Raw genomic sequence first — 26,009 nt, 5'->3', positions numbered from 1 at the left:
ATCATTCAAAGCTCTTTCACACATTTCAATCACAGTAGTGTATCCTGGGGACACCCAGGCCAACGGGGATAAGAACCCACACGCATACCAATGGCGTGAAAGACACCTCGCGCTCTCCATCCCCGTCATCACTCATTTCCCTAGTGTGTGTGTGTGTGTGTGTGTGTGTGTGTGTGTGTGTTTGTGTGTGTGTGTGTGTGTGTGTGTGTGTGTTGGGTTGTGCGCCTGTGTGTGTGTAGCCAATTCTCCGGCTCTCAAACCCGCTGCAGTACAGAGGCTTTTAAGTATTCCCTGCCCATCTATAGGGGTTGGTGAAAGCGTATACTTTCTCAGTATAGTTTTTTCCCCCCACAACAGGGTTGGAGGTAATACACGCGAGGAAAAGATGACAATGGGGGTGTAAAAATGTACCATGACGCTTCATTAGATCCTAATCGTGAAATGCATAATTGATTCACTGCCAGGGAGTAGAACAGAGTACTGGTCATTTGATTATATCATTAACGTATTTTTCTACGTGTACGTTTCCCTTTGCTCCAACCTTTGAGATCATTCTTATTTGCTCATGATAAACAAAATTCTGCAATATTAGCCAATTATGTGTCTCACTCTGAAGCTGATAAAACATTGCAATGTCAAATGCAACTTAGAAACACGCTAAATGGCTTTTGGTCTTACATTATCCTTGGGATTATACTGAATAAAATAATAATTGACTCACCCTTAATTAAGATACACTTTATACGCAGGGAATACATTAGGCTATGATTCAGGCTGTGTGATTAACATCACATCAACTTCCTAATCATGGTGGGGATGAGCGGATGCGAACATTAAAGTCGACTTTAAATTATTTATGAGATATTAAAAGGTGTAAACAGATGTTATGCATAACTTTAATCACGATAATCACTAAGATTAGGTGCCCCCTTAGCTGCTTAATTATAGTCACTGGAATCGCTAATTGTTGTCGACAAACGAAACTGCCTGCATGGGATAGACTTGAGACTTCAGACAGAAAACTTTCATAGACCCAATCCCTTTTTAGAATAGATGAGAACAAACATACCTCGCTGTGCGCGCGTCGCTTCCCAAGTGCGCCTAAGGTCATTGCGCAAACGTCGAGCGTCGGCGTGCAGTCAGAAATAGACCGGCTGTAGCCAATATTATTTTACCAGCTCAAAACACTACAATCAAGAGACCACACACGCTCGGAGAATTCACGACCGGTAATAAAAACGCTCTATATAAGGTTCGTCACTTCCGACCTTCCGACCGTCTCCAAAGTTGATACTCTCAATTCTGACTCAGAGTCGATCCCGCTGGGAGGGTTCACGATCATATCCCTGGACACCGTCTCCAAATATAGTCTAGTCTAGGCTTTTAGCCCTCCCCCCTGCAACTATAGCGTTATCGTCTACTAGACGTCCGTTATCAGCTCTCTGTCGTCGGGAGCTCACTGCTTACTATTCTAGACAGGTGGCCAGCATCCCAGCCGTCCGCTGAAATTCTCCTCACTTCATTTGCCTGATGCTGTGGACCGCCGATGCGCTGCATGGCTGGACGAAGGGGGTGGTGGTGTGGTGGTGGGGGGTAACTTCTGATCTTCCTTCCTATTTTGGAGCGCTCTAGCGCCACCAAACGACCCGAGAGGAGGTGCTCTGGTGGATTTTTTGTTGAGAGCACCGCCCCGTTTGTGTTTCAGTACGCGTGTGTATTTGTGTGGTCGTGTGTGCGCGCGTTTGTGTGCGTGTTTGCGAGTGTGTGTGCGTTGTATTTGTGTGTGTGTGTGTGGTTTGTGTGTGTGTGTGTGTGTGTGTGTGTGTGTGTGTGTTGTGTGTGTGTGTGTGTGTGGTTGTGTGTTGTGTGTGTGGTGTGTGTGTGTGTGTGTGTGTGTGCACAATTTGAAAGATATTTGTAACATATAGATCTGTTTACAAGCCTTATCTTGCTTTCCTTATGCATTTTTTAAGGATAAGTGACGCATTGTATTTTCTTGAAATATAAACAGAACCCCTTGATATTCTGATTATTGATTTTACTTTCAACTAGGCTGCTAGAAAACACTATCTTGTTTATTTTTTAAAGTCAGAGGAAAGTCTGATTTGCAGTGTGGCCAAAACTACTTCAAAATAAATGATAAAGCCGTCTTATCAAAGAAGTGACTGATGATATTTTCTTGAAAGTGAAATAGCTTGATATTTTATCTCAAAGATATGCCTGCAGGAATTCAAATAAACAGCAATTTTAACGCTAGGGGTAGTCCCATCTATTGAGAAGCATTTTCTGAAATGCCCTGAAATTCTAATTAGGGCCTACATCTCTACAGCTATTAATAAATCTGTAACATTTTACCCAATAATTAACAAATCATCAACTTTAGTTATTGCAGTTGTAAGCAATAACTAACCGTTAACAGTTAATCATTCACTTATTGCGCTCAATATAAGCTATAAGTATTACGTTTATATTCTGCCAACTGAATTCTATCTATGTAGGCCTATTCTGTTTTGTAACTGGAGCTCCATGGGCAGTCTACATCCTGTCATGGACCCCACCGAGTTGTCTTGTCAACGTCTTCTATTTAGTATGTATCATGTTCTATGTCATGTCCTTGTCAATGAATGTATATTTCTGAGCAACACTTCGATGAGTCCAAGACAAATTTCCCCATGGGGACATTAAGCATATTCTATATTTTCTATTAAGTTAAACATTTCATAGGGTTGGGCTTAACCCAAACTCTAACCCAATTAAAAAACGTATTAATACATACCTTAGTTATATGAACACATTATTAGAAAATGATCACACGTTTTCTGCTGAATGCTTAATACTGCATTAACTACCATTAATTAATGATAATTATTGTACACTCATTGTTAAGCACTACCAAAGAATCAAATGCTCTGACAGGAAAAAATAAAATTATCGGTATTTGGGTCTGTCGCTAGACAAGCCTGTCTAATCATCTATTCCGACGCAATTTAAATGATCGGATGGCTTGGCTCTCTGTCCCCCTACCTACCGGCTTCCTGCGTGCACCTCAAGCTAACAAGCTAGACATACTGTTTTGGGGGAGTGGCTTTGGAGGTAAGCCAGAAGGTATGGGGTTTTGTCTGTTTGATACTTTCAAGATCTAGCTTACTCTGGCTTGTTTCTCCAAATTGCTAGCTTTAATTAATGACTCTATTCTACCCTCAGTCATCAGATAATATTATTCCATACCGATCTATCTTTACATAAAAATATGAATGCAAAAAGTGCTCTGTGATGTTATATGGAATGTCCCTGCGCAAAGCAAAGCAAAGTTCCCGTCACGCAATATAAGTTATTGGAAGAGTTAGACAGACAGGAATTAGGCCGACCTTACAGAAACATATGCTTCCCTACACATACTAATGAGTGCTCAACACCAGTATTGACTATAATTAATCACCAAGCTGTAGGCAGAAGTAGAGATGCCATTATGCAATGCGGGCTACCTCTTGTGGAAACGCTCCTTGAGCTGTCCTCTATTGATTCCCCGATGGCTTGGGAATCATTCGCTCTTGAACACATTGCGTGTAATCATAGTAACTCAACCTGTCTGATGGCCCCGCCGCTGATGCCAATGGAGTATAGAGTATATAGTGGTTAATAGTCAAAGAATCCATCCTTGATTGTCTTAAAGGGTAAGTAAACGCCCCTTTTTGTAGGAACCCTTCCGCCTGTGAGTAAACACGATGCATTCTGAGCTGTCTTGGCAGTGGTGAAGGTTTAAGAAAAAAACCGACCCCTTGGCTCATGTCAAACTCTCTTGAACTACAGTGGACCGCAGACTTTATGTGGCTTACGGATCATTTCCACCGTTAGAAACGATATCAATTTTTTTCAAAAATAACCCCAGAAATGTTCACAAACTGTTTGTGAGACCAATATGTACAGTTTTCAAATGAAAATTGCAAAACAATAACGAAATGATATGAAAGCCTTAATTCTAAAAACAGGTGTGCATGTAAAATCATCATAAAAATCCTAATCCAAATGATAATTGCGAACAATGGAAAGCAAAATCAACATGATTGACAACCTGATAATCAAAACATAACATCATCATCATAAGACAAATCTCTGCAACAAAATCAGTGTTCTGCGATGTCCTACGATGAGGATAATGAGGTTTTGCTGTTTCACATCAAACAACAGAGACAATAGGGCTGCTTGAAAGTCTCCTCTTTAGGTCACTTCTCAAAACACGTTAAACTCCACAGCTCAACAATAGCAACTTGAATGGAATAATTTAATTGTTATTGATGAGCTACCATCCAGACGCTATACATCACTAACCATCTTGCAATTAACACCAAGCTTTGATAACCGCTTGAACTCTCATTGATTAACGGATGTTTAATGGTTACCAATGGTTGATTAACCCTTAAACTATCCAACCAATTTGCGCACCATCCTTCCAGTTCCCTGCCTTCCACCCACAGGCTGATATATTTGGTGATGTGCTGCATGGGAAGGCTAAGATAGATCTTTGGGAGGCAAAAACGTATCCAAAAGCAGAGCCCTGCCAATGACAGGTGGTAGCCATTTTATAATGGAGCCAACTGATTTGGCTCTCAGTTTTATATTGTTTACAAGGCCCCTGTTAGGTCCTCTGGGCTAGAGAGCCCAGCTCCGAAATGATCCCCATGTGAATCCAGGCCAATCTTTTTCCCTTTCTGCCTTTCTGTTCCACCATGGGGCCTGGGTTTGTCCACTACTAATTTGTCACTTACACCCTTGGAAATAAGACAAGATGGACTTTCTCTCTACCTTGGTAAATTAATTCAGTAGCCCATGAATGAGACCACTGATATTTTTGGTTTAAGATGATTTAAACAACTGAGTTAGAGGACAATCCTTGGAATCTGGCAACACGTAAAATCATCATGTTGCCTTTGCATGCATAATAAATCAAAATCCTTATCGCTGCAACATGGTGAACTGACATGCATCTCACTGTTGTTCAGATGCTTGACATGCTCCCACGTGTACAAATGCACAATATCCATGCACACACATAAACACACACAAACACTCAAACACACAGGATTATAACAGGAATCGAAGACAAAAAAGGGAACTTTTAATCAAACACGGTAGCATATTCCATCTTCACTTATAGCATTAAATACATTTTTATTAAAAAAAAAGATCTAGACATTTTACTCTTCATTTAATATCACTGACTGGATGTCAGTGAAATATTAGTTTTTTGGAAGTACAGATCAGAAAAATTGCTCTAAGGTGTACTTATGAATATGAAGTAAACTTCCAGTTCATATCTCCTAATCAGAAGCCTGTGAAATGTGCTACGCTTTCAGAATTTGATAGATCTTCACAAGAAAGAAAAAAAAGTGGAATATGTTAATAATATCTGGTGGACTTCCATCAAATTCAAGAAGCCACTTTTAATCAAGATAGTAGCTGGTAATAGCACAACATATTATGCAATTTGTTCAAAATGAACCCATACTTGTGAGGTTCAAGTGAAATGATAAGCAGGCCCTATTATTCCAGGAGTGTGCTATAAAAGAGATGGATTACATTTCGGATGCTATGTAGCTAGTTGGTTATGCTTCCTTCCATGTAGCGAAAAAGGGTATGCTATAAAATATCTAGTGGGGCTATGCTAACTATTCCAAATGCCCCATAATACGGGGCATGTTATGAGAATGATGGGATAGGCCTACTATGCCATGGTGCCTGCTTTGACAGAGCTGATCGGCTATTCTAACATCCTTTGACCATGTCATACACTTCTCAGGGAATTCTTATATCTTTGCTCAGCTGTCTTTCAAGATAAAGCTTTAGCAGCAAGAGGTTCACATAATAGAGTTGAGTGCTGTACCCAGGCTACACTGTTTATCCTGTTAGCATGATATTCTTTTTCAAGTAATTCATCATTTGGAGTGGAAGCCACTACTTTTTCTGACCCTATGGTTATATCTATAGGTGGTATGATATTAAAGACAACGAACAATAATGAATGAAAAACGTCTAATTTAAAGAAATATTATTGTTTAATTTGCACAGGATAAACGTTGAATTAAAGTATGTAACAATTAGAGCCGCTGCTCCTTTACTTAGAAAGGAGTCAGCTGAGGTGGTTCGGGCATCTGGTAAGGATGCCCACTGGGCGCCTCCCTTGGGAGGTGTTTCAGGCACGTCCAGTGGGGAGGAGACCTCGGGGAAGACCCAGGAATAGGTGGAGAGATTATATCTCAACACTGGCCTGGGAACGCCTCGGGATCCCCCCGTCAGAGCTGGTCAATGTGGCCGGGGAAAGGGAAGTCTGGGGCCCCCTGCTTGAGCTGCTCCCCCCGCGACCCGACCCCGGATAAGCGGATGACGATGAGAGAGCAAACACACAGTATGTATTTAATTTAAATACTACTTATTTATTGCTGGAACTATGGGGTCGACTATTTACCAGGGCTGATCCAAATTGTATAGTGCCTAAACAAATATTGCAAGGCATATGGGATATGGATGGTTCACACACCATACCCTATTGTTTTTTACACATATTTATACTTACACCTCTCTTAATCACAGTTTTTCCCACAACAAATAGACTTGCAAGAACTCTGCAACACATCACTCCTACACGCAAATACCGCAAGCTGCTGAATAGCTTGATAGTAAAGACCAAACTAATCCCAATTAGAATTCAATAAAATACATATGCGTGATTATGCCTCTGATATGCCCCATCCTGGGCATAAAAACAAGAAAAAACAATGATGTATTTCTTCAAGTAATGCTTCAAACCACATGCTTTCTCAACAGCCGCATCACTGCCATCTGTCTTATATACTGATCCATGGTACAGGAACATAGGTTTCCTGAAAGATGGGTTGTAAAAAATAACAGCTGTCTTATTTTCCGCCTTTGGTGAAATAGGTCTTTTTTCCAACCCCTGGGGAAATCCATCGTTCCCGTGACCCACACTGGTCAAGTTCAAATCGATAGTCTTATAAGACTGCTTATCATTCTCGATATCCCAGCAACCTTGCAACCAATCCACTCCCCTTCACACCAGCAGCCGTAGGCACAGGGCCTCAGCACATCCTCAGGCTTCTCCTAATGAAGTGCACCCGCCGTCCTCCTATGTCTTAAAAGCTCTGAGAGGGAGCATATGCATATCCTGTTGACCGGCGGTGAATACCGTGCTCCAACACTTATTTTTATACCTCTCTTTGCATTCAATTTAATGCACCTCCGGCTCGTAAGGGGAGCAAGATCATATTTAATAAGAGCATTCCTAAAAAAAAAAAAAGCTTCATTTGGTTGTAGATATGGCTGAGTGGTCTGTTCCGTCCAAGGCTTTTATCTCAATGGATAAAAGAGTGGCCGGTAATACACAGGACACTTTAATAGTTTATACGAGTTCAAGGCTGAGGAGCGCATCGTATTTAATACTGTAATGTCGTTTCCCTTTTTACTGTTGCCCCCGTCTAGGCGCGTATTTATGCAACACAGAAAAAGTCCCATCAAGTTTTGAGGTCATTATGCTGGTGGTTGGGACGATTGGGCAAGTCCACACCAGGCACATGCCAGCAGGATGAGTGTGTGTTTGAGCCTCCCTGGCCTCCAGAGAGATTAGATTTATACCCCCCTCTCCTGCCCGCCTCCTAAGTCTGTCATTTGGCATCCCCTATATATATATATATCTCTCTCTCTCTCTCTCTCTCTCTCTCTCTCTCTCTCTCTCTCTCTCTCTCTCTCTCTCTCTCTCTCTCTCTCTCTCTCTCTCTCTCTCTCTCTCTCTCTCTCTCTCTCTCTCTCCTCTCTCTCTCTCTCTCTCTCTCTCTCTCTCTCTCTCTCTCTCTCTCTCTCTCTCTCTCTCTCAAGACCACTGGAGCCCAGCATTAATTACCAGCTAATCCCGGCCAATCAAATACGAGGCCAAGTCTTCTGGATACAGATCTACTCGATTTTCACACCTGTTATTTGGTGGAAAACACATGCACAAAATATTTACATTACAATCGCAACGAGCACGACAAACATTTTAAGAGTCATTACGATGTTCCGGGCATGTGAACAAAGATTAATTTAATTATTGTAATTCGGGTAATCAATTAATGAACTGTGAAAGGAAAGTTATCGTGTTTGTTGATGAATTATCTAACAAGAGGAGCACGTAGATTCATGACCTCAGTAATAACCTTCAACATCTATAAGGATTTTATAGACTATATTTGTCAGTATATTCTTAAAACTTCATTAAAGCTTTCATCCAAATTGCCTCACAGTAGGCCTATATTAAAATATAGGTGATAAAGTGTACGACTGTTTAAGAGATATACATCCCTCTCAAGGATACATACAGGTAGACTGTAAACATTGGGTTTCAAAACCAGAACCTTTGGGCTGCCGATTTGATTAAGGACAAAAGAATGATACAACAATTCCCAGACACATTGCATCGTCTTTGACATTCAAAACGTCTTTGACATCTTTCTACATGTTATTTAAAAAGTCATACAATTCCCTCAAACAAATGTGAGTTCAGGGTTTTCCTTTTATTAATTGTGTCACATTTCAAAAACGTACAAGTGCTGCTACTGCTACTCTTGTCTGACTGTCATTTGGAGTAGGCTCACGAGATAAAACCAGTGTATCAACACTCCAATACATCTCACTGACTGATGAAAGGTCTGATAGGGCTTACAGAAGATAGACAAAAAGCACACCACTTTGATTTCTCCAGAACAAACCAAACATATCTGGGGGAGGGGTTCGCCAGCAACTTTTCATAAAGGCAGGCCTAGGGCAACATCTTGATAAATCATTTAATGACCAGCTAACCTCTAATCCCTGGGGTGAGGACATGTATGCGTGTGTGTGTGTGTGTGTGTGTGTGTGTGTGTGTGTGTGTGTGTGTGTGTGTGTGTGTGTGTGTGTGTGTGTGTGTGTTTGTGTGTGTGTGTGTGTGTGTGTGTGTGTGTGTGTGTGTGTGTGACAACACAATATGTTGTTGCTGCTAGCTAGAGGGCTTTCCGAGTAATTTGGACTATAGCCTGTAGAAGCAAAACCATTCCAGGATCAATATATCTTTAATAGAGCCGTAAGAGACATAACCTATTCATATCAGCATTGTTTGGCCCCAGGCTGAATGAGTAAACACAGCTTGTGTGTAAGATGGACGGATTAAAATAGTACTACAGGCTAGCAGCTTCTTGGCTCTAGGGGTTAATGAGCATAACCTTAGTGCTGCCCAACACTGTTTCCTAAGGGCTAATTGTGTGCTACTAGGTGATTAAAAACATGGCGGGATGGAATGTGTGATTACGCCTCAGTCAACTTATGACAGTTTTATAAAAGCAAATTGGTTCACTTGCAGTTCGAAATATCCACTGCTTGCGGTCAACGTTCACATTAGTGTGTGATTTATGCATTTAAAGAAATCCTCCCTGGTTGGCCTCTAACTATCAAGGAAAATGTGATAACGTAGTTCAGTGCTAGGCCTACATAACGGCCAGGTTTAGCTGGAAGCACAGAGGGTGTGTTATGGCGATAAGGGCGCTGATCTACATAACGACCTGTACATTACACAGTCGTGACAAAAAATAAAACGCCACTTAAAATGACCTGTCTCTGTAGGAATGTAATACGTTAAAGAGGTTATGTTCAACAGCAAGTGGTGGGGCTAATGACAGGTGGACGGAGAGCCAGCTGGTGCTAATAAACAAGTGTGATGGCTCTTTGAGGCTGGAATGGGCCCTGGGCTCATATGGCCACACACAACTCATCCCGCTCCCCAATTAAACTGTTTATCAGCCCATTTGGGCCTGAGTTGGTTGGCAAACGGTGGCACCTCTCACACACACACACATAAACACACGTACACACGCACACGGTCGCATGCATGGGCAGACACACATGCTCACACACATACACACACACGGTCACATGCATGGGCAGACACACACACACACACACACACACAAACAGACACCCACGAACGCACGTACACACACACACACACACACACACCTTTACCCCAGCATAGAGCTAAATTTGTGCTGGCACAGTGTGCCATTGAGTGGGATAGCTCCTTCATTACAATTGGTTGTTAATTAAAACAATGCATCTGATGTCTTTACTCTCGTTTCATTAAAACCCGCGGAGCTGAAGAGATCAGGTAGCCTATAGGGCTTTTGTGAAGGTGACACAAGATAACGTTTGTTCAATAACGTTCAATGTAGCCGAAGTAGCCTATGTACTGGCTTTGCATAGTATCTTGGGAGATTCATAAATGATTATTAAAAAGGGTGATTTAAATAGCTCGCACTTTTCACCATTCGTCTTGGTTTATGACCTTGTTGCGTACAATCTTATAATAAAATGTTGAAGTCTATTATAAGAGTGTACATATTGAAGTAGTTTGATTGTATATAGCTATATCTTGGTCAGGACCTTCTCATGGTTCAAATAAGAAAATGTAAGTTTTTATCCGGTGTAAGTAAATGGGATTTCACTATGTTGGGGTGTATTGGATCTATGTGTTAATATTATCTTATTATAGCTGCTGGCAGTTTTCCAATATAGCTATCGTCTATTGGAAAAGGTTAAATAACATACAGTTCTGTCCTATTGGTTCAGCTTAACATTGTACCGGTACTTAGATCATAGTGTGGCTTCATATATATCATATACCACTTGTTTATGGTTGAAGAAGAAGAGCATGTTTTATGAAGTAGCATCAAAGCACAGCTTCTAAGCAGAAACAGGGGAAGTATTAAACCCCAACAACCGCAAATAAAACATTGCATAGTTCATACATTCATACTTGCTGAAAATACCAGCCGAGGAATAACGCCCATTCAAAATTGTAGAACTCATTTTCAGAAATTACGAATCTTGAGTAGGGATTCCAGCAATATCTTCTAGTGATCCACATGTGGTTTGCTAGAACACAGTGTGTGTGTGTGTGTGTGTGTGTGTGTGTGTGTGTGTGTGTGTGTGTGTGTGTGTGTGTGTGTGTGTGTGTGTGTGTGTGTGTGTGTGTGTGTGTGTGTGTGTGCGTGCGTGCGTGCGTGCGTGCGTGCGTGCGTGCGTGCGTGCGTGCGTGCGTGCGTGCGTGCGTGCGTGTGTGCGTGTTCCGGTGCATGTGTGACATGTGTGACGTGTGCATGCTCCTGCTTGTGAGTATGTTGCGCAATGCGCATGTCTGTATAAAAGCTTTCCCTGTGTCAGGTTATCGGAGAAGGGGGGCGTAATGCAGTTGTTAATTAGGATCTGAGCTCTTGAAACCCATCAGGGAGCAGAGATAATCCGCTTCCTCGGCGTCTGTAATGCCTAAACTCAAACCGTTCATAACTACAATCAATTTTAATCAGCTTCGCTACATCAAGGTATGCTTTAGAAACCGGATGCCCTGAGTTATTTAGATCCCCTTGTCCTGGATGCGTGTACTGCATTTTGTGCTCCTTCGGTTGACCTGGCGCTCACCCCCCCGGTCAACACTGATTGGTGGATGCAGAACGGCCGTTAGATCTACTACAGAACGGCTATGCCTCCCCTGAGAACTCTAGCCCCCCTGAGCCAGACATAGAAAGGTTTGTGTGTGTGTGTGTTTTTGCTTTCAAGTGTGTTTGTGTGTGGGGGTGTATGTGTGTGTGTGTGTTTGCTTTTAAGTGTGTTTATGTCTGTCTGTCTGTCTGTCTGTCTGTCTGTCTGTGTGTGTGTCTGTATGTGTGCTTTCAAGTGTGTTTTTGCGTGTGTGAGTGTATGTGCATGCATGCGCGCGCGCACGTGTGTGTTTGCGTTTCGTGCGCCTGTGTTTGCGTGCGCGTCTGCCTGTCATGCATGGCTAACGTCATGCATGGCTGATTAATTGCGTTCTCAGCAGTCAAAAGGGAACCGAGGGGGACGCCCTGACTGGTGTGCGGCCGTGGATAAGCCATCAACCACCCCACCACCCCACCTCGTCTTTCAGCTCAGCCCACTCCTCGGCAGAATTATTAATGGTACGGGTGACACACGGAGTGCCAGGGACAAAGACGCCTCAATCTGCAGGATTGAAAACAAGAGCCGTGGGCCTCTTTCTCCTGGCAGCCACCTTGGTTCTAGAACGCTAACTTTATAGTGGATGTGAATGCGGATAATATGTTCCATTCAGTCCTGGTGGTGATGGTGGGGGTGGTGGTGGTGATGCTGGAGATGGAGGGGTGAGTGGGGTGGAGCAGGTGGTGATGTTAGAGTTGGGGATGGTGGAGGAAGTGGTGAAGGAGTTTGACCCTGCAGCAGAAGTGATCACAATTCATGCCGTATTGGTCAGTGTATCAGTACACACCCACACAACCACAACAACAACCACACCCACACACACACACACACACACACACACACACACACACACACACACACACACACAGGCTTGATCAATTGCAGTGGTGTTGATATCCTTCGTTGTGTCAAGAAATGTGTGAAAGGTGGGAGGACTTCCTGTTTTACAAGTTTCTTCTGGGTTATCAACCCTACCACTCAAACATCACCCCCCCCCCCCATTTCCGGAGCTCTGTGGTGAACAGATCTTCCCTTAACTCATTATTCTCCCTACAGGGTGGCAGGGGTGTGTGTGTGGGGGGGGGGGGATGGATGGATGGATGGATGGATGGATGGATGGATGGATGGATGGATGGATGGATGGATGGATGGATGGATGGATGGATGGATGGATGGATGGATGGATGGATGGATGGATGGATGGATGGGTTGATGAGTATGGATGGATGGATAGGTTGATGAGCACAGACAGAATAGAAATCAGGGATTAAAAATGCATTTTCAAGTACATAATGGAGCCATAAATTAATTAAGAAAGGGCAATGCATTTACATATTGCTCCATGAGTGCCGTTATTCCAGTCACAAATGAAATTGTAACAACGTTCTGTCGATTTGCTGGAGGACGGCTGTCTCTGTGGCCTATCAGTGGGGAGCCAGTGGCTCTACTAGGCTGTCCTCTGTGCTGTTCTGCAGTATTTTACAGCTTACATCGATTCCCTATTCCCAAGAGCTTTTGTTCCTGACCTCCTGACCGTAACCTTTTAATGATATCAATAACATAATCAACCGCCAACGTTTAAGATATGGCGGAAATGGATTGTGAGCCAGGTGTGAATAACAAGGCTGTCCTTTACTTTGAGTTTCGGATATGCAGCCGCACCAGAGGACGTTTCCGCGTGTTTATTGGAATGATATCATCCACATACATCTCTCAAACCTCGACCTTCTCACGGTTTGTTGTTGTGACGTGTTTTCAACGTGACCTTGTTCTATTCAACATGCTGGTGCGGTGCCACACATCCTCTTGTTGAAAATATTGAATGGGCAGCTTGATTGCTTAGGCTTCTCTGGCTATTTCTTTATGTTTTTTTTGTTTGTCGCCAATCATTGTATTACATTAGGACACTGGCCTCTGAACCTTGCACAAATGTTTTGTTGTAAAACAAAAACGTAACCTTGGCAATCGAGCAGGGTTGTTGTTCTGTGTTGTTTTTAGTGTGTTGGTGACGCCCTCTAGCGGTTACATACCATAATTACTAAGGCCGACTCCAAATGATGACAATTGTATTTGTTTTTTTACAGTGTGTAAGAAACATATGAATGCTATATTGGTGCTTACTAAGAACTTGGTTCTTAGTAAGCTTAGTAAAAAGACAATGGTTAACGCACACGCCATGTTGTTCTTGTCACACACGCACGAAAGCAGGCACACACGCATGTACAGACACGCATGCGCAAACACGCGCACGCACACACACACACACACACACACACACACACACACACACACACACACACACACACACACACACACACAAACTATCACCACCCGTGACAAACTCCTTTTATAGAATGAAGTAGTGACGATGGGAAAGGAAGTCAACTCTATTCCAATGTGTCCTGTGAGTCCTATGATAACTCTATCAGTATAGAGATGGAGCAGCAGAGTATTTGCGTTTGTAGCAAAATTAGGAACTTGAATCCATCCCCACAGCTGTCAGCTGCTCAAGTCATAGTCTGGCAGTCAGGAACTAGGAAGTTAGGTTTGAAGGCTAAAAACTGAATTAATCAAAATATCGCATGATACAATAAAGAAATTAAGGTTCTTCTTGAATCAAGATAAAGCTCTTGGTGATTTGGGGACATGGAACTTCAGTCACAAAGCCTTCTGAAGACCGTCTATTGCTGTTTTTAGCATGAACTGTGACCAACGTTCACATCTGCATTTAGTCATCAGTGAATAAGGTTGGATGTGGTGGCTGAAAGTGCACACATGCGATGACAGCGGTTTGAAAAAAGACAAGACCAACTCCTCCGGAGCTTAGTGAGAACGATGACCATGCAGGATATGAGTCAAATGACGGCAAAAACTGTGAACGAACATGACAGCAAGGGACTTTCGTTAGAAAAAATGACACAGAGATGGATGGGTTGCAGTGCAAGAACGAAGGCTTGAGCTGTGCAGAAACCACAACTGGTATATGGGCTGAAAATAAGGTGTTGTAAGAGTAGCATCAGTAGGTGTTGATCAACACCAGCTTCTCCGCAACCACGGCACCTCCCCCTCGTACATTACGTTCCAGTAACAACTTGGAGTGGTTTATTCCACTTACACAGTTGATAACAACTATAAGATGTGCAGAACTTTAATGTATGCCATTATAATAAAATTATAACTATAATTATCATTGTTCCCCTTGTCGGTTTGTCGACAGGTGACTTTCAGAACTCAAAAAAAGCCCACTCTAACTAGCCATGTAAACTAGCGTATCTCTGCTAGGTGGTGTATGTGGGAGGGGTTTTGGAAGTGTTAGTTACATTTTTGTAAAACAAAGTGAGAGCTACGGGCGCACCAGCATTTTAATCACTATAGATAAACCCTCCCAGTGACATGTCATTGAGATTCAGATTGAAATCAAAGCTTTTCAAAGCTAGCTCCGTTGACTCCCGTACAGCCTTTTCCATTGCTAAGTTCCAGGTGTGACGCTTGAGGTGGGCGTCACTTAGCCATTCTGTTAGGATCAAGTATTCAGAAATGCTGTGCTATAAACAAAGTAACAGTAGAGGCCTAGGCTGAAAGAAATCTCCACTGAAGGTTAACACAATTTCTGATCTCTTACTTCCAATGAACTATGTGAAGGTGAGTTACAGTCCCTGGAGTGATAAGATTAAGAACATGATGAAAAGAACAACCACAATGAGAAAGTAACAAAGAATCTGACATTGCAATATCCAAACATGGAACATGAAACGGATACCTATCGATCGAAAGTTACGCTCCCTCTGACCTCTCGCGCTGAACCCATGAAACCCAAACGGCAATTGCTCCATGCAGAATTCCCTCTCTCTCTCTACAAGCAGATTAGAACCACAGTGTTCCACACGTTCCTTGGTGAGATTACAGCAGATGACAGCCTAACAACAGGATCAGTCCAGGTACCGAGGCTGAACCTGTTGTGAGGGGGTTCTGGTGGCTCTGTTATGCTAGGTATTCTCCTGGGAGGGCTCTGTTAACTTTAACACATACTCATGTGTTAAAGTTAATAACACATGAGTATGTGGGTTACTTCAGAACCACTCTATCCTATAATGTAACAATGGGTGTAGACCCTCTTCTAGGGAACCAGATTACATGGTTTCCCTCCACAGTGGTCACTGGATGTTTTAAAAGTTTTCAGTATGGCAATGATTGTATTGTAATCATATGCAGATAGCCTCCGGGGTCCCCTCATCTCATTACTGATTGATAATTTTTTTCAGTATACATATAAGATTACAGCTGTACATTTTAAGTGAAAAATGAAATGAAACTATTCATTGTGGATAGCCTTCTTTGAGCATAGTTATTTCAGGTTGAGAAAGGGGGAAGTACGCATCATCATTGTGACATGAACATAACAGCACTTCCTCTGTCAGAGTCTGTGTGTGTGTGTGTGTGTGTGTGTGTGTGTGTGTGTGTGTGTGTGTGTGTGTGTGTGTGTGTGTGTGTGTGTGTGTGTGTGTGTGTGTGTGTGTGTGTGTGTGGGCATGAGTATGTGTTTGTGTAAGCATGAGATTGAGTCTGTGGGTGGGTATGGGTGTTACCGATAGAGACGGCAGCATTAGGCTGAACCATAAGAGTTTCTAAACCTTGCAGTATACGTGCACAAAGTTCACAAGTGGTGAGTGTCGTGATGGAGCCACAACAGGTCAAAGAGGGATACTTGGTGAAAAGGGTAAAGTTCACTCAAACTATAACCATACTATTCTTGAAGTTTTTATAAGATAATAATGCAGTTTTTAAATACTTATCAAATGAAATTTGTCAAGTTATACAAAGTAAATGTTTCGCGCTTGACACCCTCGCTTATGCTGTTCCTCTTTCTAAAATCGTTCAATTCCGTACACCAAGATGCTTTTCAAGCAACAATTTCAACACGTATTAATCCTTGACTAATATATCTAACTAATACTATTGGAGTGAACTCCAACTGATGGTTCTCTGAGATCATTAGCATCATAGAGTCAGTAGTGTTTAACTCTATTTATACCTCCTTATTTAATTACCAGAAAGCCTGAGGCAAGAAGGAAGCTAAATTAGAATTTGCTGCTGCTCTGGGGAGAAATAAAGAAAATTAAAAGTTGATTAATGTTTAAATACAAAAGAAAATGCTAAGGGCGTAATATCATAATTCAAATGTGAGTACTAGCTGTGGTAATTTTGTAGGCTACTTATCATAGTAGTATTGCTATCAAGCATATTATCCTATTCATTACTTTGCATTATCCATCTTAGTATCTCAAATCAGACAGTAGAACATTAATTGTAACATGCTCAACAGCCCTCAATCTTTCCATTTCTTTCTAACTCTCAACCTCTCAATCCGTCTGCATGTCTGTGTATTTCTCCCTCAAACCCTCTCTCTCTGCATCTCTGTCTCTCTCTCTCAGGGCACGGTGCTGTGCTCCTGGAAGGCTGTGTGGGTGGTACTGTCTGACGATGCGGTAGAATTCTACAAGAGGAAGACAGACAGCTCGCCCAAGGCTATGATCCCCCTGAAGGGATCTACACTCACCAGCCCCTGCCAGGACTTTGGGAAGAGAACTGTAAGGAAAAAACATTTGTGTGTGTATGTGAATGTCTGTTTGTTTTTAAATATGTTTAAGTGTTCCTATTAGTCTGGGACTTTAATGTCCAAAAGTTGCAACCCCAAAAAAGTTTTGGCAACATTTCTCTTAAATAAGTGACTTCCATGACATGTCACTGATGACCAAACTCTTTAAGAAAGCAAAAACCAAATGTCCCCAAAACACGTGACTGAGAGAGGAAGATGAGGAATTTCTTCGGGACATACATGTAAATAAAACACCTCTTCCACCGGCTGTACCTCCTTCCTCAGATGGTGTTCAAGATCAGCACAGAGAAGAAGCAGGACCACTTCTTCCAGGCTTCCCACAGCGGGGAGCGCGAGGCCTGGGTGAAGGACATCAGGAGGGCCATCAGCTGCCTGCAGGCTGGGAAGAGGTTCGCCCGCAAGTCCACCCGACGCTCCATCCGTCTTCCCGAAACGGTCAACTTGAAGTGAGTTCTCAAAACATGATTCCTAGTGATCTGGTGGGCCCGGTTTTCCGAAGCCTTCTTAAAGCCTGGTGGTTTGCTTTAACCTAGGCGTCAATGGAAGGAGGGATCCCCCACTCTGTGGTTCATCTCAAGGCTTCTTCCTTGATAATGATGAGTTTTTCCTTCCGCTTTTGGGGTTTGGGTTAAGGGGGTGTCATAAATATATGAAGCCCCTGAGGCTAACTCTGATTAAGGGCGATTGTGGATGTGTAATAACGGCGGGCAGAGTGCCTGCAGGTAGTTCCGCTCCTAGATCAAGGGTTCCGGGTTCCATCCCTGTTGCGTTCATCCTACCTGTAGGCACCCTTGACGAGATGGACCTAGCCCCTACCGGCTCTTCAATTACATGTTTTCAATTCATTGTAAGTGGATTGAGTTGAAGATATATGGTTGTATGAGCCTCAGATGTTCATTTTACTCCTGTGGAACCCTCAGAGTAAATAGCCCCAACAGAAAAGGTACATAGTGCACATTTAAGTGCCTGAACATGGATTGATCTTGCATTTTTGACAGCTACCCTACCCAGCACTCTTTTAAGTCATTTTTTAATTGTGAGTACAGAACTTGTGTTGTTTGTTCGTAGTTAGTAACCCCAATTTCAATGAAAGTCCTTCTTTGTTCTCAGCCTCACTCTTTGATTAATAATTTAATGTCATATCGTTTTCGTGGTTTTGTATGTTTATCTCTTCAGTGAGCTGTACATGTTAATAAGGGACCAGGACAACGGAGTGAAGGAGTTGAAGCTGGAGATTGAGAACAAAACCTACAACCACTGCTTCACCGGTATGTTCACGCTTGTTGCTCAAATCCATTACAACCTGGTTTGTTTTTGTTCTTCTATTTAGTCTGATTATATTTCCGTGAAACTCCTTCCTAATCCTCAAGCTTTGCGTCTCACTAGTCAATAGTTTGTTTGGGGATTTTGGTTTGTTTTCCCCGTACCGTGTTAGCCTGTGGGGTATTCCACAAAGCCGGTTTTATCGCATAACCGGGTAAGTTAACCCAGGGTTTGCGGTAACCCTAGGTTTTCCGTTCCAAAATGAACACGGTATGTTAGTTACGAAAGAAACATATGCTCTTAATCAAACCTGGTCGGAGCAGGTTTTGCGCAGGTTAAGTTTGAAACATTTACCCGGTTTTGGGTATTTAAACCCGCGTTCCCCGCAGATTTCATGTGTTCAATGCAATCCACCGGGAGCGATTAATAACACCACAGCTCGACATCTTGGCATATCCGGATGACTTTTTGCTGGAGAGATATAGATTCTCGCGGAAATCATTAATATATTTAAATAGCCTTCTCCAGCCTTACATAGCCAACACTACCAATCGAGGACATGGCCTCAGTTCACTCCAGACTATTTGCGTAGCCCTCCGTTTTTTGCAAATTGTAGTTTTATCTATAATGTTGGAAATGCTGAGCACATCTCAGTCCTTTCAGATGACCCATCCACGTCTGGACCAAGATTTTCATCGGCCTCCTATCGTACAAAGAGCAATTTGGCTGAGTAGGCCTACTATGCCGAAAGGCGCTTACAACAGAAAGTATAAAATAGTCCTAACGGACTTACATCCACTGGAGAATGTTCGATCATAGCCGGCGGCTCCAATACAAGCACTAATCCATCTTGATCTGTGAAGTTGATGAATTGTCACTTTTAGGTTTTCTATCCAGTTACCAAAAAGAAAAAACATTTGGAACATTTGCGCTGTGGCACACACACGGTTTGCATGTGTTACTTCGAAGACAAACAAAATCTAAAATACAAGAAAACAGAAAAACCTACATTCAACCAGTGGGGTACCCTCACATGGCCCCTGACTCTCTGAGGAGGTACATCAAGGTACGCCCATGCCAGGGCGCCCTGAATTTATTTCTATTGCCAGCTCCTCCACGGAGGTCAAGACAATTTGAGGACCAGATCCAGTCTGCCGACTGTCGGCGGTTTTACGATTGGCTTAGGAGCTCATTTAAATGCAGGAGTGACAAATATGGTATGACAGAAATAAGCGTCCCGTGTCGCCATTTCGATCAGGGTTTCCATGATCTATACATCACGTCTTTATAGGTTTGGCGTGGACTCGCACAACCCTGAAGGCGGCTGCATGCTTCAGCGTTGGTGTTACGTTGTTGCGCAAAATTTACTCAAAGCAATTCATGCTCCCTTTTAGGTTGCGCGTGTTGCCAAGCAATTTACCGCCAGAACAGTAGGTGGAGTAATATGTGGAGGAAAGTTTTTCGTTGAAGACGACCTCGAGAATGACGTCTTTGTCTGTGGGAGTCGTTGGTTTGTTTATGTGCCAGATCGTGTTCTCCCCATACACAGTGAATGATGGCAACAGACAGAGGAACAGGGGTGATGAAGTTGTTGATCATTGGGGTTGTATAAATGTGCATATCTCTCTACATTTTAAAACGACATAATGTGTTGGCAGCAAAGTTAACTTCACTTCAGGTTAATGCTTTTGTATATGAGCCTGCCGGGTGATACTCCAGACAGGAAGTAGTAACCAGACCAGCAAACCAATCACAGCCTTGCAGGCTGGGCTGCTCGCGTAAAAGCTTGCGTAAAAAATGACGCAAGTCTAGAAAAATCACCCGACGCACGCAAGACGTGAGAAGTCGCGCAAGGGGGGCGCAAGGGCGCGCAAGGGCCTCTTGCGCTTGCGCTTACGCTTACGTAACCGAGCATAAACCAGCCTTAAGTTAACCAACCCCGTGTTGATTGAACTAATGCATAACCCGTGCGGTGGAACCGACAGCTCTGGTTTAGTTGGCACAGGGTCAATCAACCTAGAGTTCAGCGTTAACTCTGTGTTTGTGAAACCTCCGTTCGTGGAATACCCCACTGGTCCTACCAGACTCTCGTACTTCATTTCATTTGCACAGAGAGTCTGGGCCCCGTTTCCCGATATCGATAGATCTTCGCTCGTAAGATCATTCTCCCGATGGATCTTTCGAACCATCGATAATTTCTGTGGAGCGTTTCCCGAAACTCCTCTTAACGTGAACGCGCATTCGCTGCACTCACGACGATCGTAGGATTGTACCTGTCCACTGACATGGTGCTGAAACGGGCTATGACGCAGGGGGAGACGCAGGAATGTCGGAGGAAAATGGGGTTAAAAAGGGTTAAAATATCTGCCCATCAAGGCCAACCGCAGAGTAGCCTACGAAAAGAATAGATTGCAATAATATGAATGCTAAAGATATTAATACACAATTGATTAAGCCTAGGCCGACATATATATCAGTCCTAATCCTGAGCGCACGATCGGGAGGTGGAAGTTGCGCTTTAGATGCCTTCACAAGTCCAGCGGAGGGCTCCAGTTTTTGCCGGCCAAGTCATGCACTGTGATATGTGTGACAGCTATGTTGCACAACATTGCAGCTAAGGCTGGGGTAGCTTTGGTTGAACCGGAGGACATTGAGGACGATGACGACGAGGAAGATCGGTGTGAGGACGGCCTCCCTCATAACTACGAGGCTGGTTTTCATGCACGTCGAAGAGTGATTGAGACTTTTTTTTAACCCCCTCCACCCTCCCACATGTCACTAAACATTCCCGTCAACGTGACCAATCCCCACCATATCCCAGCCTTTTGCCTGCTCCTTTGCATTTTTTTAAAATATTTTTATAATTAATATATTTATTATTTTTTTAATTTATTTATTTTAACATTATTTTAGGCTACGTTTTATGAGTAGCCTATGTCAGTCTGCACAAATCCCCCCCACTTTCTCTCACACATTTTAAGTGCCCTGCCTGCTCAAACATTTCCTGGACTGTCTCTCTCAAACTAAGAACATAATGGCCCACATTAGGCTCAGACGCACGTGATACACCATTACCAATGTGTTATAATAAAACGCATCCAATACTAGGAATGTCCGCTGGTTACGCCACTGAGGCTATAGTAGGCTAACGAGGCTCTTAGCGTCCTACGAGTACCGTGGAGCACTCGTTAGCTACGAGCGTTTTCAAGACGTTCGTTACCAAAGATGCTTTCGTGAAACGGTGTGAAAACTGTACGATGCTCGTACGACCCACTCTGCGATCCACTTAAGCTAAAGATGCTTTCGGGAAACGGGGCCCTGGACCTACTCAATTCACAAACAATAACTCACGTGAAGCTTGGTGTCTGTTGAAGTTTAAAACTACTGGATCTGCCCAGTGCCACTCTTCATCTGCCATAACCAATTGCTAACGTTTGGCCGGGAATCACGTTGTGCACAGGCTGTAAACAAACCAAACAAGATGTGAAGATGTCCGTCAATGAGAGCTGACTTTAACGTCATTGTTCTTAGCCACTCCCTCTGTTCGCTGATTGGACGCAGAGAATTTGGAAGGAGAAAACCAACTAATATACCGCAGACCCAGACCTAAGTACTGAAGGGAAATCAAAATTGAGTGGAAGTAGGCGGGTGGAGCCAGGCTAGTAGGCCTACCGTGGGCTTGATGCCTGTCGACTTTGAAAGACAAAAACAACATTGCAGCCTTGCATTTTATTCATACTCAATCCTTAAGGATTTGTTTTCAATAACTGCTTTATTTCTCAAGTGGAGACGTTGTGTTTCACCTTTCACCTTTTCACCCTTCACCTTTGTTTTGTTGTAATTTGTAGTAATTTATTCTGATTGATCGTTGGATCTGTCTACCAGGTGATGGACTTGCTGATTTCGACAAAGAACGTTGTGTTTCAAAACCATTAGAACCTTCTTTGTAGTCATCTATCTTAATTGTTCATATTTTCAAGAGACTCCTTCTTTAGCCCATGTTCATACCTTGAATACCATGTTTCGGCCTCTGGTTGGCTCTGTGTACCGTAGGTGTGACGGTGGTGGATTGGTTGATCTCAAAGGAGAAAGCGAGGAACCGAGCCGAGAGCGTGATGCTGGCGACGGGGCTGATGAACGAGGGATACCTCCAGCCCGCCGGAGACCTGTCCAAGACCGGGGAGTCCGGAGGCACCGAGTCTGTCTTCCTGGACGAATCTGATGCCCTTTACTTCTTTGTAAGTATAGAAAAAATATAAAAGACAGAGAGTGAGAGAGCGAGAGAGTTAATTTTGTTACTTTACATTGAAGATTAGATTAAGTCACAGTATTTTAGCGTGCGGAAAAAGAGGGAGGCTTTTGGGACAAAAATGAACCTTGGGGGACCTATTTCTGTGGTGAGTGGGTCACAACCTTTTTGGCCTTTACCCCCATGTGTTTTGATGGAGAATGGTGTGGTTGAATAATGTATGTGTGTCACAGGCAGACAGCGGCTTTTTCTGTGAAGGATACTCCAGTGATGAAGATGATATTGTGAAGGAGGAATTCAGAGGAAACATAATAAAACAGGGATGCCTGCTCAAACAGGTAAGGGTGGAAAGGAAGGAAGTTGAATCAACGGAAAGTGAGAAACTTTTGATTAAAAGCCAAATAATCATGACAGAAGTAATGTAAGAAATTTAATGATGAATATAAACAACATGTCTACACAGTATTCTTCAAAACATGGCATTTTAGTTTATTTTATAAAGTGATAGATGTTATGTTTGCTTTTCAAGGAAGCTTTTCCTTAAAGGAGTTTTTTTGTGTGCGCATAAATTACATTTTTACTGCCCGAGGTCAACTTAATGGAACTTATAAGTAGGCTTACACAGAGGTTTAGAAGTTTGGCGCAGTGAAATATATAATGGCAATCGTAAAAACTACTCTAAAAAAGGGACATCGACGGAAAAACTGGAAGGTGAGAAAGTTCACGCTGAGAGATGACCCTGCCTACATCCACTACCACGACCCTGCCAAGGTAAACAAACGCAATTTAAACTGTAAGAAAAAACGCCAACGCAAAATAAATAAATGGAAACATTTGCACCTAAACGATACAATATTGGCATATGGACCTTTTTTTTTGACTTTTGTTTGCCAAACGCTACATACATTGCTTTATATTTGACTACTAGGGGGACGAGGAGCCCCTCGGGGCAATTCACCTCCGCGGCAGTGTTGTGACGGCGGTGGAGTTTGTGCCTGACGGTGAGTGTGTGTCCTGTCACCATGGGACGAACGAATGACCCTACCTCCTTTTGTTTCGTTCCTCTTCGTATCTTTTTTTGGATTACACGATACTATTTATGGACTCGCAGTTCTGTTTACAGCCAAGCGCTACGACGTGGAAGGAAACCTCTTCGAGATCATCACCTCGGACGAGACGCACTACTTTCTGCAGGCTGCGACGGCGGATGAGAAGAAAGAGTGGATCCAAGCCATCCAGGCTGTGTCAAAGAGTGGAAAATAACACTCACAAAATGAACACGATGTGACTTATGATGAAAAGAATGGGTGTGAAAAAACATTTATTAAATTAAAGTTTATTTAATTTAATTTAAATGAGCGATTAGTATCATCTCACCTGGCTGTTGTAGTTTATGTGATAGGCCTATTACTCAAAAAAATAAAGATGTTTGAAAATCACTAGGAAACAGTTAGGCCTAGGCCTACATAACAAAATTAAGTGTGAAAAATCACACTTCAACACCACAACCCACCCGTTTTCCAAAGCGACCTACAGTACTTAATGGTGCCAAGTCCAATAATGGCTTATTTTCTTCATAAAAATTAAATAAACTTCCTGCCGCTCATGGACCCCTGGGCATAGGTTATAACAATACAAAACAGATGTGAAAATGATTCGGTTTCCCTATTTGTCAATACCTCAAATGTAACTCACCGTTTGGACACTAGGGGGTGGTATAAAACAATGTATGCAGGTACAGTAGGCCTACCTTCCGCCTCTATGGTTGCGTGTGACACGTAACATCTGGTACTTTTTAACCCTGGACTATAAAGTACACATATTTCCCTCTGGACGGCTGAAGCACAAAAGGATCTAGGTCCCTGACCCCACCTCAACTGGAATCTACACAACAGTGACAATGGGTGCTATGTGTCAGGCTTCAGGATTTAGGAGATTGTATTAACCTAAGGGGTTTATATATATTCAAGAAATAAATCAAGTGTGTGTGTGTGTGTGTGTGTGTGTGTGTGTGTGTGTGTGTGTGTGTGTGTGTGTGTGTGTGTGTGTGTGTGTGTGTGTGTGTGTGTGTGTGTGTGTGTGTGTGTGTGCGTGTGCGTGTGCGTGTGTGTGACACACCCTGCAGTAAAGAGACATAATGCCTCTGCTCCAGAGAAGACACTTAATTCACGGGAATGTAATTACATTTCGTCTATGAATAAATTAGTTTGCTCACAGAAAATAATGACTTGTAGGCTACTCAGTGTTGGGGGTAACGCGTTACAGCAACACTTTTATGGGTAAAGAAGTAAAGTAATACATTACATTTAAAATCTTGGTAACTACCTACACTACTTTACTTGACTATAGTAACGCGCTTTCCTGCCGCGTTTGCCGGTGTGTAAAGTTATGGTCTGTTTAAGTCTGTGCGTTTAAATGCAGAGACAGGTAAATAGCCGGTGGCTCTACTACCAGTTGTTGAAAGGGCAACAGCGCCACTTAGCGTAGCGGTCGGAGTCAGCCATGCTCCGGCAACAGAGTACTAACGTGTGACGTCACGTTTCCATAGAAACCGATTTTCGGTTCCACACACACCAAATTAACAAGGGGAAATCCTATGCACAAACCTTTTATAGGTTTGTGTGGCATAGGATTATAGAAAGAGAAAGAGAGGGGATGAATATGGAGACAGAGACGGAGACAGGGTGTTTCGGCCAGTGGCGATATTCTCACTTCTTTCAATTTATAGCTCAGAAGGACAAACAAATTCAAGTGAAATGTCCTCTATGCCCAGGCGCAAGGTGTCTTTCAACTTCTGCCAAGTCAATGAGCAACCTGTCCAAGCATTTGTCAGCCCAGCATGGCAACACAAAACTTGTGGCGAAAGATCATGCTCTCCGGTCATCTGAAGGAGTAGATCAGCAGCCGACCCCGCCTCAACTATTGAATCGCCCAGATTTAGAATGATACTTGATAAAATACCCGCTACTCGAAAGCCATCATCCGACAGGAAAACTTTCGAGCACCTGGATCATGTTTCCACCACCGCGGACATTTGGTCCGCCAACATCAAAAGCTACCTGGGAATGAGGGTGCACTGGATAGACGTCATTCGTTTTAAACGGGAGAAGGCTGCTCTTGCCTGCAAGAGGGTGAGAGGAAGACACACCAACGATGTCATGGATAGCGAAATACAACCGCTTCATACAGCCTTTGGTCTATCAGATAAAGTAACTGCATGTGTCCCCGATAATGGCAGCAATTTAGTAGAAGCCTTTAGAATGTTTGAATCCCATCCTGATGATGGGTCTGACTGACGAGCCATCTGATCATGACTCGGAGGAGAAGGAG

The 26,009-nt window shown here is 43.0% G+C and overlaps 2 protein-coding genes across 2 annotated transcripts in view; one reads left to right on the top strand and one right to left on the bottom strand.

The window, feature by feature from the left end:
• pcdh15a (protocadherin-related 15a) overlaps positions 1 to 26,009 on the bottom strand; it is a 409,668-nt gene that overhangs the window by 218,791 nt on the left and 164,868 nt on the right. The window lies entirely within an intron of this gene.
• Positions 16,130 to 24,237, top strand: LOC130404136 (pleckstrin-like). The gene is made up of 9 exons (XM_056608755.1): positions 16,130 to 16,267; positions 16,983 to 17,138; positions 17,432 to 17,613; positions 18,344 to 18,435; positions 22,484 to 22,668; positions 22,913 to 23,017; positions 23,367 to 23,450; positions 23,608 to 23,680; positions 23,803 to 24,237. Exons 1-9 carry the CDS (start codon positions 16,226 to 16,228, stop codon positions 23,940 to 23,942), a joined length of 1,059 nt encoding a protein of 352 aa, XP_056464730.1. The 5' UTR covers positions 16,130 to 16,225; the 3' UTR covers positions 23,943 to 24,237.

The sequence above is a fragment of the Gadus chalcogrammus genome, chromosome 15, assembly GCF_026213295.1.
Source record: "Gadus chalcogrammus isolate NIFS_2021 chromosome 15, NIFS_Gcha_1.0, whole genome shotgun sequence".
NCBI classification, from domain to species: Eukaryota; Metazoa; Chordata; class Actinopteri; order Gadiformes; family Gadidae; genus Gadus; species Gadus chalcogrammus.
Note: the sequence above shows the minus strand (reverse complement) of the source record. Positions and strands in the feature narration are given on the sequence as shown.